The sequence below is a fragment of the Buteo buteo genome, chromosome 10 (genome assembly GCF_964188355.1).
Source record: "Buteo buteo chromosome 10, bButBut1.hap1.1, whole genome shotgun sequence".
Lineage (NCBI taxonomy): Eukaryota > Metazoa > Chordata > Aves > Accipitriformes > Accipitridae > Buteo > Buteo buteo.
The window spans coordinates 24359609-24377598 of NC_134180.1; the positions used below are offsets into that span (position 1 = coordinate 24359609).

Here is a 17990-nt window from a genome sequence, read left to right on the forward strand (position 1 = left end):
TCGTGAGAAGCCTTTCCATCTAGCACCACCCAAAATTTGACTCAAGAACAACACACTCACTTTGCACTGACATTCTGAGATTCTATCACTGCAATCTCAGACTGAAGGAGCAAAGTTAAGTTTCCTGCTTTAGCAGTCTAAACTAGAACAGAGCAAAACTCTGTTTTCCTGAATCCATATTATATTATGACACTTGCACAGGGTTCTTCCCTGTAATGCCCAGACTCACAGATGTCTATGTATGAAAAAGCTGATGTCACACAGTTGTTAAGCTGTTTACCTTTGCTTGGTAGTTGTGATTCCTTACTTTGAAGGCAGCTGTACAAGGCAAGTGTAATTTTTCATCCCATCACCCACCAACAATTTAGTGCACAGACACCTGAAAGTTGCCTCTTGTTTTATGGGATTATTATTCTCAGATACCCAAGAATTGTGAGTATATACCAGGTCACTACAGTCTAATGCATGCCAACAGTTTATCTCTCTATAGCACAATGGATTCTTGTTTCAGTGTTCTCCCCTTGTAAACAGGAAATTAGTCCAAGTATAAATGATAGATTTCTCCTTTGAAAGGGCATCACTTACCAGTAACTACCATGCTGCTCATGTTAGAGTTCGGGCTATTGAGTACACTGCCTGAAAGAAGTTCGTCAGATCCTCTCTAAAAAGAAAGAGACAGTAAGAGAGTTTTTTTCCTCTATTTTGTGATTTTTGAAGATGATATTAAAAATGTCAGTTTGACAGGGAAAACCTTTAGAAGAACGTAAGCAAGCATAACCAAACCTATTCAGATTTGGCAGACCTCCTCTTTTCAGATAAGTGCAATAACTTGAAATCTAAGTAAAGCAGTATATTTACATGGCAATCTTTGAAATGAGAGCAGCTTAAGCACAGTTGTTTCACCCGCCACTGAAGCGAAGCCACCTCCAGACACAATAAGAACTGCTGAACAGTAATTTTGTCCAGCATTTCAAATTAAAATATTATGATAATTAAATATATTTAGTCTATTTCAATAACAACTAAATTAACTTATTGTTTTAATATTTTAATATACATATATTAAATTACAATATCTAGCTGAAACTATAAGGGAAATCTATACAAATAGAAATATGGAGTTTAGCTCAATTCTAACACCCCTATTAAAAAAAAAAAAATTAAAAAAGACTCATCTTCCTTCATAGGAAATGGTCAATTTTCATTTGGGGGGCATTCATTTGTCCTGCAAAACACAATTTATGGCAGGGAACTGCATCTTCATCGTAATTCTTAAAACATGGTACATATCAATTAAACAGTCTTTTCAAAAATTACTCGAAAATGGGCTGCAAAAATCAGAAGAGGGTTTATATTGAAAATGTACAAGATAGTATTTTCTATCAAATTACTTGTGAGATGGGCATTTGACATAGCTGAAGAGGCTTTTGCTTCTTTTCATGCCTTTTTTGTTTTTCCCTTTTTTCTTTTACCCCCCAACCCCTTCTCAATCCCTCAAGACTTCCTCTCTCAAAAAGCCCCCAAAATATTTAGGTGATCCTTCATTAAAAAAAATTTAAAGGGGAATAAACCTGACATCCTTTGCAGATTATCTTTAATTTCTTATTGGTTCTTTCCCCACTTCAAAAGTATTTCCTTCAAAAGTATTTCCCCAGCACCCATAACACTAATCCAGGTCACTGCTAAAACAGAAATGAGGAAAGAAAACAGTTACTACCCATCTTTACAAAAATAAATGTTTTTCATTCTGTTGTGGATAATACAATAGAATCTCAAGAATAGTTATTGAATATGTTTTACAGGGCACCTCAATACTGCATACTAAATTAACCTGAGGATATCACCTTTCTAGACAGCACAGTTGCAAGATGCATAAAATCAAACCTTTACCATTTTACCATAGTGTACTATATGTGTGCTCATAATCAGAGCAGTATCTTAAAGTTTGTTTAATCCACACCTGAAATCCACAAGCTCTTAAAAATAGTATATACTGTGTATGTACACATAGAGCCATTCAAGTTTACTCAGTTTTCAACATTAGCTCTGAAGAATCTTGATACACTTTATGGAATACTCTAAGCTCTTAAGGCTACATAGCAACCAACAAAGCTGTGCCTACCAAATCTACAACAGATTTCCTTTAAAATTGAGTAACACCCAATACCAAGATTAGGTAGGACCATGAGAAGGACCGTGTCTTGTCCTTCTCAATGTAATGACAGATCTCTAATCAGATATAACTAAGGAAAAACTTAGCTGGACAAAACTGAGAAACAAGTTAGAGAAGTTATGGAAACTCTTCCATTATTCAAACTACATTGCTTTGTACTGTAAATACAATACACTAACCCAGGCACTCAGTATAAGTTGAAACATAAAACATTCCTTCTTTCTCTTCAATGTTCTATTTTTCTAACATAATATTTGCATGGGTAGAATATTGCAAAGTTCAAGATTACTAGCAGTATTAGCTCACTCGGTTGATAACTGCAGTTATTTCTGCTTGCAGCTATCCACTTAGCCTTGCTTGGAAGCCCTGGTCTGTAGACTGGACAGCTCAACCGAATATGCAGAAGTAGCAGCAGACTCTGAATCAGTTCATAGTCAGGCACATTAAGATAATTCAGCAGCTTTTTTTTTTCCTTTATACGCCAGGCATTAATTTGGAACAGTACAGCATTTACTATGTAAACACCCGAAGCATCCCCAGTACCAAATGAATGGTCTTCCCAAAACCTGCAGGAACTTTACAATTCTGAAATATCTCAAATTTGTGCTGTCTTCAGCTTCAAAAAGTTACTTCCATCAGCAACTGCTGACTAGCAGAACACAAGAGTGATTACATAAACTTCTGGTTCCTAGTAAATCAGGCTTTTGAAAAGCTGTTAATTTCTTAATCCACAGCAGAAAAATCCAAAAGGAGCACAAATTACTCAATAGAGTGGATATTCAGTTACTGTATTTGTGTTTTGTGAACAGTTAAAAGAGTCTTCTCTTCATTTTGAAACATACCATTTTGCATTTCATGAATACATTCAGAGTCGATCACCAGATTTTGTCATTCCACTTGAAAGAGTTTTAACAGTTTTGCTTCAGAAGAACAAGTAAACATGAATTCCTTATATTGGCATGTATCATAAATTCTACATTTGTTTTGTTCTCATAAATCAGTGTTCACAAGTCTGAGTCACAGATGTACAGGTTTGTATGTGGAATGCTCACCATGAAATCACAAACGTATAGCAAACCTCTGCTAACTCACTCCCATGTATACTTGCCAAGCTTTCACTAAAAAGACAAAGGTATCTTGTACTGTGTGACCAATGACCTTATTAGATATACATGGCTATTTTTCCTTACTGGTTCTTAAGTAGCCTAGACACCTCTGCACTCCATTCAGTATGTAACTTTAAAACCAGCTATGCTGCAAAAGACACTTGGACACAGAGCGGTTAAATTAAAAAAAATCAAAAGCAGTAACTGCCTGGTAATTGTCACTTACTTCAAAAGGGTTATCTTAGGACAACACTTGTCTAGTAAAGCAATTCAGTATAAGCATTTCAAGTAAGTCAATGTATACTCTTAGACTGGCACTACTATGTGACAGAAGCGTCTCCTGAATTACAGCACAGACATAAATACTTACTTACATTTATTCAGCAGAGATAAGACTTTATTCAATTTGTGTTTTGGGGTGCTTGGCTCTGGTTTTATGTGCATCTTCTTTGAGAGGGTGCTAAGACAAAAAGGCCTGGCATCTTGCTCCAAGGGCAGAGCTCTTCATCACTCCACTCACACACAAATTTCAGAATTATAACCCATTTCCCAAGCATCTTGAACGTTCGCTTGTCTTATTCTCAAGCATGCCAGTTCTGCTAGTCAAATTATGCAATGCAAAGAAACCTTTAAACTAATTTAGGTAAATTCTATTGAATGTTTCAGAGATAAGGAAACTAAACTCAGATCTCTGAAGAACACAGTGAATCAGATTCAATGAAGAATGGAAGATCAAAGAGCAATGTTCACTTAACTCTTTTCCCCATCCATGCAAATTGCTGTGTTCTAAAGAATCAAAGCATGTTTGAGATTTTATAACAAGACTGAAGATCACAAGTACATAGGTGACAGGAATGTCCAAATATAAATTAAAATAACAAATGAACAAAAACCACCACAATGATTTTATTTCACCATAGACTGCAAAGGAAAGTTCCTATAATAGCAACATGGTAAAAGACTAATTGAATATCCATTTTACCATGAGGGAAGAAGATTATAAAGGACAAAATAAAAAGTGCAAACTACTATTATACTATTAATAGGTCATCTTCTGACACCTAGTCCTCAACAGCACAAGTTTTCAATGCCATATTTCTATTCCTACCAATGTCAAGAACATTAATCTACATTAATCTTCCATAAATGCTAAACCAGTAACTATTCTGATCAGAGATATCCAAAACATTTCTTCACAAAACCCTCATCTGCCAAAATGCTATTACACAAAACAAGGGAATCACCAAACTAACTTCTTGCACTGAGTGAACCTTAAATTTGTTGCAGAGTCAATACTGTCCTTTCAATGAAGCCCATGTTATCACCCTTGCCCCCATGAGAACATTTCCATCTGCAGTGTGAAAACAGCATGTTAATTTATGGCTTCAACCAATGGAACTACATAAAACTGGCATATGGGATCACTTTCAGAAAAAGATGAAAAATATACCAACTGAGACTTCTAACATGTATTTCAGAGAAACTTAAAAATTATACATACAAAAATTATTTTATATGCTGTTAATTGAAGATATCACTTTGATATTTCAGTTAATTTCTGTAAGTGAACACAGTTATTGTATATACTGTCTCTTCTACAATTTACAAAATCAGTTATACAAAGAAAAGGAAAAAGCCCCTAGCTCATCAAATTAATCTCCTAGCTCCTTGCTTTAACAGTCATAGATAACTCAGAATCCCTCACTACACAAGCTGGATTTACATGGGAGGATTTCAGATTTTTCCCCCCATAACAGACTACTATAAAGCTTCATGCTATCACAGGTTATATTAAGTAGCTATGTAATTTCAGGAAGTCATTACAGTCATACTATCCTTCCAGGCTTATCAAAAATATACTATTTAGAAGTCTTTGCCAACTGTTTTCCTCACGTTCCAGATAGGGCTTTAAAAATTTCAAACATTCCCCAGATTTTATTACATCCAAAGTAAAAAAAACACAAACGGTAACAACTTTGGCTTGAGAGTTACCAATGAGAGAGAAACATTATCAGCTCTTTTCCCAATAATTCAGGGCTATGAAGGCTCTGATCAGAAGTTATGGCTGAACCTAACATAACAAATTGAGTGTACCACAGAAGGCTTATTAGAAGCATGTGTAGATGCACTACTACTATACTACAAGAACACTAAACCAATACTACGAGAAACAGTAAACAAATGACAAAACTGCACTTTGTTAAAAAGTCAACAGCATCATCTAAAATAAATTCTTAAACTCCCACTAGAAAAGATAAAGAATACACTCAAAGATATTGAAAAATACATTTTCTGATAAATCCTCTCATTTGTGGTATTCAAATTTGCTGATATTACAAGCCTCTTTCAAGAACAGGATGCTTTTGCCCCCCACCACTTCCCTCTCTCCCTGCTTCCTCCCCCAGATGAAAGAAAAAAGGAGAACTTCAGCTGCACTGTGCATTTACCACAGTCATTCTCAGCCTACAGGCATGAATTTCCCAAGGGGTATGACAAGCCAGGAGACGGATCTTGTGATTTAAAGAAATCTAACAGCATTGTAAAACACTTCATTTCTAACAACATCTGGGAACAATTTAAAAGAAAAAGCCAGAAACCTAACGGAGAGGAATAAAAGCATATGATAATTCCAACCCAGACATTAAACATTCCCCTCTAACAGATACACACTTGTAAACACACTGCTTCAATATTCAGTGTGTGAATTAGCTCTGGGGAGTGGATGTTGGAAACAACAGGACAACACACTTTAAACCCCCAACAACAGCATTTATAAGCTTTGTTCAGTTTACATCCAATGGATCAGAACTTAATGAATGCTTCATTTTTAACAGGATACATTTTTAATGAAACACTGCATAAATACACTCTCACATACTCTAGTGAAGAAGAAATACTTTATCTGCCTTATGCTCTGACTATACGCACTACTGTCAAAACACATAATCTAAATTACCTAATTAATAGACTGTTATACCTCTCATACATACTGGATCACAGAAGACTCATTCAGAACAGGACAAGCCAGGTCCAAACACAATCCAGAAGAAATTCCATGCAGGTTCATAGGTATTTTACAAAGCATACAATTTAAACTATAACCTTGTAATCACTTCACCAGAACCCTACATAAAAGGAGTATGTCTACTTGATTTTTATTTTTTAAGACTACACTATTTAACTATACTAGCATGAAATCTTATCAGATAAGGCCATGAACTCCATGGGTGCTTAGTAACTCACTTATAACATCACTTGCTTTTAATTCAGTATGAAGTTAACTGGTACAATATGACCACCTTTCCATATTTATTCTCTGCACTCTCTTTTTTTCCCCCACTTCAATTCTTTTTCATGCTGTCCTCAGCCAACCATGTATTGTTTATATATCCTAACAACTAACTTCACCATTTTTACACTCATATTTTTTTCAGTAAGGATGTAGGAGAAAATTAAGCTTTTATTCTTTTTTCTTGCAACTACATGCATGGTATATGCCATGTACTCAATTCATGAAAAACACACAAAGTTTGTAGAAATTGAGAGCAAGCAATCAACAGAATCTGAAAAGTCTTTCAGACTGAAAGGAGACAAGTCTCAATTCCTCTTAAAAGCCTCCAGGTTCTCAAAATACAATGTGGAAAAGAGCCAAGTTTCTCAAAGCATCTCAAGATCAAGATGGACTACTATTAAACCAGAAAGCTGAAGAATAAAGAATCAAGTCTCCACTTAAACCATGCCACCCAGCCTCATTTGGAAACCTTCAAACTTCCAATTGTAATGAAAGACTGCAGGCAAGATTCTAGTCCAATACCAGTTGACGCTTCAAACATCCAGGAGGAAGTACACAAACAATTTATTCCAGCATTTCAGACTTTCTATTCCACTTTTACCAGGAAAGTGTTACTCTGAAGCAGCTGTACATAACTGGTAGTAAGTTAGAATAGGTGAGAACAACTTGCTAGAGATACCACCTGGATGTGTTCTTAGCTTTCTGGTTAGAGAATCATGGCACCTAGATGTACATATTTGGTCCTTCAGCAGCAGTTTCTACATCTCAAAATAAGATCCATAAGGAAGGTATTTTCTGCTTGATTCTCTGCTATTTTGCAATAATAAATTAAAAACGCTAGTGCTATTATGTCTATAACTCAATACTCATGTTATCCATTCATAGAAAAACTGATTTTTATGAAAAGCTAAAAATGGCTGTATGTACTTGCAGCTATAAAAAACCCCACCCAATCCCCTAAATCAAACATCACAGTCCCATTAACAGCTTGTGAAACAACCACCTCATTTGAACCACCAAAAGCAACAGTCCTGCCATCTCCCTGGCCCTAACAACTTGTTCCTATTCTGTCCTCCCCAAGTCTATATTGCTACAAGCATTTACGTAACCACACGCTTTGGTACAAATCTGACTAAAAAGATGTAATGCACTGTTGTGTCAACTTAGCTTTAACCTGGTTAAGTTCCCAAGAGAGGTTTGTGAAGTGGCTACCCAAACATTTGTTGCACAAGTATTACAGTGACAGAGAAAACTGGAATGCAGCTTGATCAGCTTGTGAAAACATGGCCCAAAGCTTTAAGAAACAGGAAAGGTATTTTCCAGCTGGTATCGGGTCATATTTTTCAGATGGTGCAAGTGATCTCATTGCTCTTCCTACAACCCCCTCAAGATGCAAATATAGGTGTTCTGTTACAAATGAAAAATACGCGATTTCCAATTAGTGACAGACATCACAACGTATCAAATAGGAACACTAAGCCTTCCTTACATTGATGCATACTTGCTACAGAGTACAAACTAATTTTCAACATTTTTCCTTTCTCTCCCTTTTCAGCTCTCCTTGTTTTTCTGCAAATATTACAGTGGAAGAATGAGCACCAAGGAAAAAACCCCAAAGTTACAAAGGAAAAAGAATTGAAGTAGGCTGTTCTGGGAATAAATATGAGTGTCATTTCAAACAGGGTCAATTTACTGAAGTTACTGTTAAAAAGAGAGCAGATGTCTTTCATTGTAAGAAATTATTTTTTGTCACCAAGGATATGTTCCCCATACCTTGTCCTGGTTTCGGCTGGGACAGAGTTAATTTTCTTTCTAGTAGCTGGTATAGTGTTATGTCCTGGATTCAGTATGAGAAGAATGTTGATAACACACTGATGTTTTCAGTTGCTGCTAAGTGTTGTTTAGACTAAGTCAAGGATTTTTCAGCTTCTCATGCCCAGCCAGCAAGAAGGCTGAAAGGGCACAAGAAGCTGGGCAGGGACACAGCCAGGACAACTGACCCAAACTGGCCAAAGAGGTATTCCATACCATGTGACGCCATGCCCAGTATATAAATTGGGGGGAGTTGGCCGGGGGGGGATCACCGCTTGGGAACTACTGGACATCAGTTGGTGAGTGGTGAGCAACTGCATTGTGCATCACTTGTTTTGTATATTCCAATCCTTTAATTATTATTGTCATTTTATTATTATCATTATTAGTTTCTTCCTTTCTGTTCTATTAAACTGTTCTTATCTCAACCCACAAGTTTTATCTTTTTCCTTCTGATTCTCGCTCCCATCCCACTGGGCGAGGGGAGTAAGTGAGCAGCTGCATGGTGCTTAGTTGCTGGCTGGGGTTAAACCACGACATACCACCACTGAAGAGAGAAGTCCAGATGCTGGTTCTAAACTTCTGAAGATAGTCACACTTCATTCTTACTTCACTGTCAGAATGTTCTGCACATTTTTTGCTGTCTACTGTTGCTACAACTAAGTATTATTGAACACAAAAGTTGATATAAAACATTCTCCTAGCTAACATAAAATCAAAATAGTTCTTCTAATTCACTATCAAGTAATTTTTCTCATATTGCTGCCCTTCGCAGTCTTTGTCTAATCTACAAGCAATCTACTAGTAATTATATTAGACATGCAAAAATAGCTCAAAACTATCATTCTAATATTTTAAATACAATAAAACAGACCATCACATACCATTTGTCTGTATGAATGTCAAACTTTTTTTTATCCTACCACTTCCTTCCTTTTATTTAAGTATCTAGAATGACGACAGTGAAGGCAAAAGAGATTTCAGAAAAAGAAGAAAAAAACAAAAGGAAAAAGCTATTTAAATACATTTTCTCATTTCTTAAGTTTAGTGTAAACTTCTCTTCTGACAACTTGCTAGGATTTCTGACTTTTTTCCACACATATTTTCATTATACAGTGTACAGCTCAAATAAAAAGTCACAATATATCCACAATATGTGTTTCCACCACAAGGAAACTCTCAGTTATTAGTAGCAAGAAAGGGTCAGTATTATGTAGTTTTGTAAGAGAAGAGATTAACCCTCAGAACTTGAGGCAAAAAAAAAAAAGTGGACAACACTTCAGAGTACTTACAGACACTGCTATTTTGTGCTCTCTCCCTTTTCTCCAGACACTGCTACTTTGTGCTCTCTTCCTTTTCTCCAGACACTGCTACTTTGTGCTCTCTTCCTTTTCTCCATCAGCTCCTATCTCTTTTGCTTTTAGCTACTGCCCTTCCCCCATACTACTATATTCCCCCATGTTAAATTTCAGCAACTAGGAAAAAGGGGGACTTTGTAACACATTACTGTTTGGAAAACTATTAGAAAGTACTAGGACAGTGCTTCTTAGCATCTTCTACCCAATCCTAACATAACCAACTAAATACACACTAAGAATTCCCTCTTTTCTTAAGCATAGTGCAAAGGCTAATGCCCTGACTTCTGGGGAAAAAGGCCATTCCCACATCTTTAAACATTACAAAACTATGTTTACAGGAATACATGAATTTTCCCTCCTAGGTATAACTGGGGCTGTCCACACTTGGCAGCTGAAGCTCAGTTTTTGGCCAGTGTAGACCAAAGCACTGTCAACAACGTCACAAATTCCCAAGTGCTATGTACCAAATAACGCACCCATGAAGGAATGACTGCTGCTTTTCTCCCGTCAGATAGAAGTACAGCTCAGCCATTCCAAGATGTGCAATGTATGTATACAAAATGAGACAGTCAATTGTTCAGGCCCCATTTACTTGCACAGCTACATGTGCCATCCAGGAGAAAGATGATAAATTAGACTGAAGTGGCACACACTGAAATACAGTAAAAGAGAACTATAATCTTCAATACACACCAAAAGTTCACCTAAGTTATTCCATGCACCTGTGTAGTGTATATTCTTTGCATCACATTTTATATCCCTCTAAGGATTCTTTTAACTACTCCAGAGAAAAGATACATTATATACTTCATACATTCACTTCAACAATTGAAAAAGGCTTTATCACTCCAAGTGCCAAATCAGTTTACTTATTCAGATTAAAGCATCATAACTGTAAAGAGAACACAAGACAGTAATTCAAAATACAGTTATTAGATTCTAATAGTCAAACCTACATAGCCAATGAGCAATGAGAAGTTTGAGACTAGAAGCTAACTAGCAGGCTATTTCATATTTAGTGACTAAGGACCTCATGTAATAAAAACAGAACAACAAAGATGCATCTTTTTAAAACATAAAAGCAAACATTTTATATACTATGGCAATTTTTAAAACTATGCGTGAAGAAATCCATAAATTTAAAATGTATAGCATTTCTTCAAGAAACTGAAAATAAAAAAATCTATGAACTATGTAATATATTATCATTACTGGAATCCTTAGCTCTGTTCTATTCGAAAATACACAAACTGCTTATATACAACAGGAGTTCACAAAGTAACATCAGACATAGAGCTAAAGCTCATTCTTCTTGTAGTATTTTGTAAACTGTGACATAAGGGGTGAACTGTGTGCAGAGTGACATTTCCTTGCCTCCATGAATTCCAGGTAAGCAAACTAACACATTACAGACCAAATCAAATACGAATTATTTTATATGTACTCACAAGATGATTGGGTTTTGACATGTTCTAACACTTTGAGAAATTAAAGCACTCTGCTCCTCTGACAGATTTAACTGGGAAGCGTGCTTCCACTCCATATTTTGAGTTGTGCAAATCCCCACATTTACTCTATGTAAAACAAGTTTTCAAATAGTATATGTCATTTTTTCCACCTCCATTTTGAGTTTTCTTTTTTTTCTCAGCCTTTGGTGTTAATTTCTGGTGGCTCAACACGTAAATAAAATCAAGATTGAACATTCAACAATTTGATGAACAAAAAAGTTTTAAATCAAAGCATACAGCACAAAAATAACAGCTTCAAATTTAGCAGCCTCATTAGCAGGTAACTCTGAGACTATAAAACTGTTAATAAAACATTATAAGCAAGTATTCATTTTACTTCATACTTGCCTTGCCCACATGCAGTCCCTAAAGCTCAAAAGCCCTTTTTTAATTCAAAGACAATTCCCAGACTACAGTAGTTCAATTCTGCTATTACTCTTTTACAAATGGGTTTAAAAATATAACATTCACTTTTCTGTTTAAGAGAGAAACCAGCCAGACAATAGTTAATGTAATTTTCAATTTTGTATCAACATGACTGATGATGATAAAGCAAAGCAAATTTTCCAAACAGAAGGGTCACACGTCACAATCCCTTTCTCCAAGTATAATTGAGTACATCACAAACATACCGTATAACTGATCAGCATATATACATACAGTAGGCGCAAAATCTCAAGAAAGCATCAGGTCAAACAAATATTCTGGATAAGTCGATTTCACACAGGTAAATCCCTGCCCACTTTCAACAGCTATCCAGTCACAAGAAAAGCAGTGTCAAAAGAGCATTAAAACTGCTGATGCAACTCCTTGGACTCAAAACTTGCTCCTCCCATTCCCAAAGCACCCCAAAGAAAAGAAAATGGCCAAGGAAAGGCCAGATGAATGTTCCCAGTTGTTTATATACCACCTATAGGTAAAGCATTCCTCAACTTTAAAACATCAGTTCATCAAGAGCAACGAACAGTCACCAGAGAACATAAAGGACAAATGTTTCACACGGCCTACCACAAAACATGACTGAAGCTAGCATTAGACTGCTACCCAAACTGCATATATCAATTAGCAAGAAATTCAATTTTCCATTCTTATTAGTATCTTGAGATACAAAGGCTCCAGAATACATTCCAGTTTACTGCTCCCATATCTAACACCTTTCTTCAGAAAACCATCATCCTTTTTATGGATTCCCACTACTTCCATGCACAAACTGATTGTTCCCTTTTAAAATCCAGAGAATAAGGCATTCTTACAAGGCAAAGACCACACCTTTTTGACACATCTGTGCCTCTCCTTGTACTGATTTTAATCACTACCTCTGATACACCTGCCTTACCTTCTTTATTATATTCATAGTATAACTTGTACAATCAACAGAAAGAAGCAGTTATGTCATCTGAAGTGTCTTTTCTTCATTGTCTGGCTAGTACCTGAAAATGGTTCCAAAATCACACTACACGCTTACAACATATTTCATCAACGTTCAAATTCCCCTAAGATTCTAAGTCACTCATAGTTAAGAATGAAAGGGATACTGAATCCATTTACTTCTCCCAAAGTGTGAATGTCAGAATTTAAGGTTCAGGCAATACACAGTCTGCCTGAAATTGCTTCTTCATTAGACAGGATTGAGGGCAATTTAGAAATTGTTCTGCCCCAAAGCTGTTCACGTGAGGCAGTTTACTTCTGAAAGACTTGAACTTCCTTGGGTATTTCTCCAAACTATTAAATACATTCCTAAAGTTCATATTTCTGATTGGGATTAGCTCTGACAGAAGTACTTTAATAATTACACTTTCCTCTTGATTCAGAGAGTGATTTTAAGCTTGCTCCGATACTGCGCGAACATGTGAAGCCAGATGGGTCTAGAATCTACGTAACTCACTTCTTACAGCTCCTCCTAGAAGCAAGCTTGCTTAATAGAGGTACATCTGACAAAATAGCTACTGTATCTACAGGCTAGCTGTATTGTATAAGAACTAGTCCAAATCCAGGACCAATACTGAATCTGAGCCAAAGAGTTTTACTAGACAAAACCTGGCTTACCAAGCAGTTAACATAGATCAGCTTCAGGTGAAAAGGCAGCTATATAGTATAGCTACAAAGTCTCTGGACCAACGTGGAGTCTACATTTCTACCACTGAAACAGAACTGCTTGCATGCATCCATTAACATAACCTAAAGTTCCCTTGTCCCATATATCTTTACATTCTCATTATTTCTCGGTCTGCTTCTATGAAGTACCAATCTAATTCCTGCAACAGATTTGAATACAAAAGTGAAACAAACAGTAAATTAACAACCATTTGGAAGCTCTTTCCTTGTTATAACAAATACGATAAATTCATAACTGAACTTGAAAAATAAAAAGTAAAGCAAAGCAAACGCCCACTTCTCTGTCTACATAACAAAGTCTACCTCCCATATTTTTGTGTCCTATTACAGATTAGTCACTTTTTTAACTTCAGTGATAACTATTTTGAAAAAAAAAAAAAAAAGGTGGGGGGAGGGGGAAGAAGAAAACATGTCTTTTACATTCACCATGCAACAATGAGAAAGTGTTGTTTTGAACAAAATCTGCAAAATTAAGCTTTAAAATAAGAAGCTGACACCACTACATTAATCTAGAACCACTGTCCGCAGTTCAGCGCCTAGAAAAGTCTTTTGTGTAGAGCCTCCAATTTACCTCTAGGGATTTTTGGTTAATAAAGCATATACAGCTGACTAAATAGCAGCTGACAATGACTAGTTAAAATCTTAAAACTTGCAATTACTGATGCTCAAAGTAGTTCATTTTGTATCAACAATTTGCCCCCTTATTTGCTGAGTATACATCCTACCTTCACACCAACTGCAACATCGGTGACAATGCTGTAAAAAAAGAAAAAAAACAAGAACACAAGTCAACCAATTTATCCTCATAAAACCAACTGTTCTATGTATTGCAATGCCAAGATAATGAGGAATCAAAACAGCCAACAACTTCCCCAATCAAGAAAGTATATTCAAAGAACACAGCAGGAGTTGGAGGAAGTACAAAAGAAACTCAGAAAAGCCACTGACTTGCCCAGCTTATGGGCTTCTCCAAAAGAGCCCAAAGTTTCAAGTAAACATTACTTTAAAGCAGCACTGTCAGGAAATTTATTTAGGAAACTCAGGTTTCTGGACTACCTGAGATCATAGGGTGAAAATAAAAGAATTTAAAAGTAAGTACATAACTTTTCTCACACACCCGTATTAACTAGACAGCTAGTTGAGCAACATAGCCTACCCTATAGATCTTCTTACAACAGAAAGCAACGAACACATTTTTTGAAATTAGCTTAAAAAAAAAGAATGCATTGGCAGGTACACCTGTATGAAATTTAATCAGGTACACCTATACGAAACTCTGCAACAGGTATATCAAGGTAAATCTTCTTCTGAGAGGTTGTGACATCACAACTCGCAGCATGTAACACAATCCCAAAAGAAATCTAAGTCCCCGCCAAAAAAAAATGAAAGCAAGACATGAATACGTGAAAGCATTCCACAATGTAATACTCATTAATGACTTCTCAGACAGGATTTGTAACTCCCAACATTATAATCACAACTAACCATAAAAAGCCTTTAAAACATCTCACAGTTGAAAGGTTATATGCTTAAAGCATACCAAAGAGACTGCTTCTCTGTTTGAAGCAGAGTAAACAAGAGGAAATTTGGAAGCTGAAAGATGTTGTATTTACACCGACGAAGGCTACAGCCACCAGCCTCACTTTCCAGGTCCAACAGAAAGAAGGCCTTGAGTATACTGACTGCCCACCCCAGCTCCCGGCCAGGACCGAGGGCCCTCGCTGTCCCATAGGGCCGACTCCTTCAAAACCTTCCCTTCTTTGGCTTATACAGCCAGACTCCAGCACGCAGAAAGGCATCTTTCTACCTGGCCGGGGGGGAAGGCAGAGGGCTTATTAGGCAGCTCCTGAAAACAAAAGAGCTCGACATCTGGCTCCTGCTGGTATTTGCTCCTCCCCTCCAACCAGCTCCAAAACAAACCCGAACCCTACAGAGCGCTCCTCCTCACCCCACGGTCGGGGCGCGGGGGGGGGGGGGGAGAAGGTAAAGGCGGGGGACAAGGAAAGAACAAGAGGTTCTGGAGCGGACGGAGGGGGGTAGACAGCGCTCCCTCTTTACAGCCAGATCCAGCGTCTCGGGTACTATACTAAGTAGGGGGCGGCCCAAAGCCCGCAGCAATTTAAACGGAAGACCCTACCGAAGGGCCCACGCTACGGAGAAGCTGAGCCCCGTCCCCCGCCCCCCCCACCCCGTACTGGGCCTCAGCTGCGCGGCGGCGGGAAGCCGGCCCGTCCCTACCACCGCCGGGGCAGCGGCCGCTCCCCACACCCGCGGAGACGCCCGCCCGCCGACAGCCAGCCGCGGCGGGGAGCGAGCCCCCAGCGCTGGGACAGGTCCCACCGCCGACCGGCGGCACAACCGCGGCAGTGCCTTCGCCCACACCGCCCCGCTCACTACTCACCCGTCCATCGCCGAGCAGGACAAAGCACGGACAAGCGGGACAGACAGCCGCGCAGGCGACGCGTACGAAGAGGCTGTAAGAAAATGGCTGCCCGGCCTGCACGAAAACCGCCGACCGTTGCCGAGTGCCGGATTCCGCTCCTTGTCCCTCGCCGCTACAGAGCATGCGCCAGCCGCGCGGGCATGCGCCGTTGGCGCCGCTGAAGTTTCTGCCATCAGCTGCCCGGGCCGAGCAGAGTCGCGAGGCGCCGCCAGTCTGCCCCACCTGGGGCGGGAAGAAGGGGGGCGCGGCAGCGGGTTCCTTACCACCCCGCGCGCGGGACCCGCCGCGCGGCGAGGCGGGGCATTCCCGCTTCTCACGTAGCAACGCACCGCTTCGGGAGCGTTTGTGCGTGCGCGAGGGAGAGAGGTTGCCGCGGAGGAGCGCGGCTCACGGTCCCGCCCGGGGAGAGCGCCCGAGGCCGCCGGGGGCGCTGGGGGCAGGCCCGCTCCGGGGGCTCCTCAGTCCTCGGGCGGTGTCTGCCGCCCCGCCCGGGGCCGCAGCTGGCGCGCCGGACCGCGCTTGTTGCGCGGAGAGACTTTCCGTGCTCCGTGCCAGAACTTCCCGGCGCAGGGAGCCTGTCCCTTCTCGTCATGAAAAACGTTCAGAGAGGCCGCGCCAGGCCCGGGCACCCCCGTGCACCCCGTCCCCTCAGAGGACCCAACCCTGACAGGGAGCCCTGTCCTCATCGCTCAGTGCCTTCGGCTACACAGCCATTTTTAAGGAAACAACCTGTTGACTATATAGCTGACCACTAATACTATTTCAAAAAATAATTCAGATGAACATAAAAACTAACTATTGCAGTGAGTTGGGCTGTTTCTTCACAGAAACTGGTGTAGCCATGGTTCTCTGTAAACTACCGTATCAGGGTACAAACTGTTCGCTCTACATGGCCATTAGGAAATAGGCTTTTCCCCCCCGGTATTTATATGCTGGGTCTCAGTATTTCATCACAAATCCTACAGTGTTTGATACCGAGTTTCTAGAAAGAGCTGTTCCTGGGACAATCCTGGATTGCATTTAACAAAAAGTCAAACTAAGGATTTTATACCTATGAAGGAAAATTTGAAAATGTGATCCAAATGTTCCTAGAAGATCCCAAACCCAGAAGGGTATTAAAAAATATTCAAAACATTTTCTGTATTTTCTGTGGTTTGATCTGGCAATACTGGTTCTAAAAATAGGTTTTGAGGAGGTAGCCCATTACTTGATTGCACTTTAATTTTTTTAGGTTACTGTAAGACCCTTGGAGTTTGTCACTGAAAATATTGCAACAGAGCCTGATAAAGAATTTAAGAGTGAAAAGGCTATGCATATCTCCATAATCAGAAAGTTTTTCACTAGGCTTTACTACTCCTGTCTGCCTGCCTCTCCTCTAACTGACTCCATGAGCAGCCCAGTAACTAACTCAATGATTACGAGTACCTGCACATTTTCATTCTACCCTGTGACTTTTTGTTGTTCTGTTCTGGAAAAGTCACTCTGATTCTGTGCAGCAATCAATTTACTAGGTGGACAATAACTAATATTGCTTCTCCTAGATGTCAATATCGTTTGGATATCTGCAACTACCTTCTCTTTCAGCAACTGCCTTCAGCACCCATTGCTGACCACTAGACTAAATGATTTGTTATTCTCATTCTTACAAAATCCCTCTTAAACATTTCATTTACTTAGATTGTATATAAAGTTCATCATGCCAAATGCTATTCTTTACTTTTTTGCTTTCAACATTGTTATTTTTTTTTTTAAAGTATCTGATTATAGTATTCTTTACTGATTGCATCTGTTAAAGTACTATGCTTGACAGTAACATCAAGGACTTAAGAGATTTAGAATTGCTTATAACCATCTCTATAAATCCAGTGCATTTTTATATATTTACTCCATATATATATCATTCCTGTAGATTCTAGCATGTTTAGTAGGCTTTGCACCACTGGAGCTTGGGGTTACAGTTGGTTTCTCTTGTACTGTATTGGGGATTTTTTTGTCTTTTTTCCCCCTTATAAATCTAAACACATCTTGTCCGGTTTTGTATTGGTAGAAGTACTAATCCTTCTACTTCTTAGCAATTAGTAGAAAATCTGTCTTTCCATCTGATGTATGTACCTCACTGCCTGTCTTGCTTACCTCCTTTGCCTTTATAGTAATGCCGTCTTCGAACCTGTGTTTCTCTTTTG

At 38.8% G+C, this 17990-nt stretch overlaps 1 protein-coding gene across 6 annotated transcripts in view; it reads right to left on the reverse strand.

The window, feature by feature from the left end:
* PTBP2 (polypyrimidine tract binding protein 2) overlaps positions 1-15982 on the reverse strand; it is a 56171-nt gene extending 40189 nt beyond the window's left edge. For 4 of the 6 annotated variants that reach the window (XM_075038936.1, XM_075038935.1, XM_075038934.1 and 1 more), the window contains exons 1-3: positions 15766-15949; positions 14090-14120; positions 586-661 (exon numbers count right to left, since the gene is read on the reverse strand). In XM_075038936.1, coding sequence (XP_074895037.1) covers positions 586-661; positions 14090-14120; positions 15766-15773 — 115 coding nt within the window. In that variant the 5' untranslated portion in view covers positions 15774-15949. Of the gene's footprint in view, positions 1-585; positions 662-14089; positions 14121-15765 lie in introns of all 6 variants that reach the window. The other 2 variants (XR_012652046.1, XM_075038937.1) reach the window with 2 other exon arrangements.
* Between the last annotated feature and the right edge of the window lie 2008 nt (positions 15983-17990).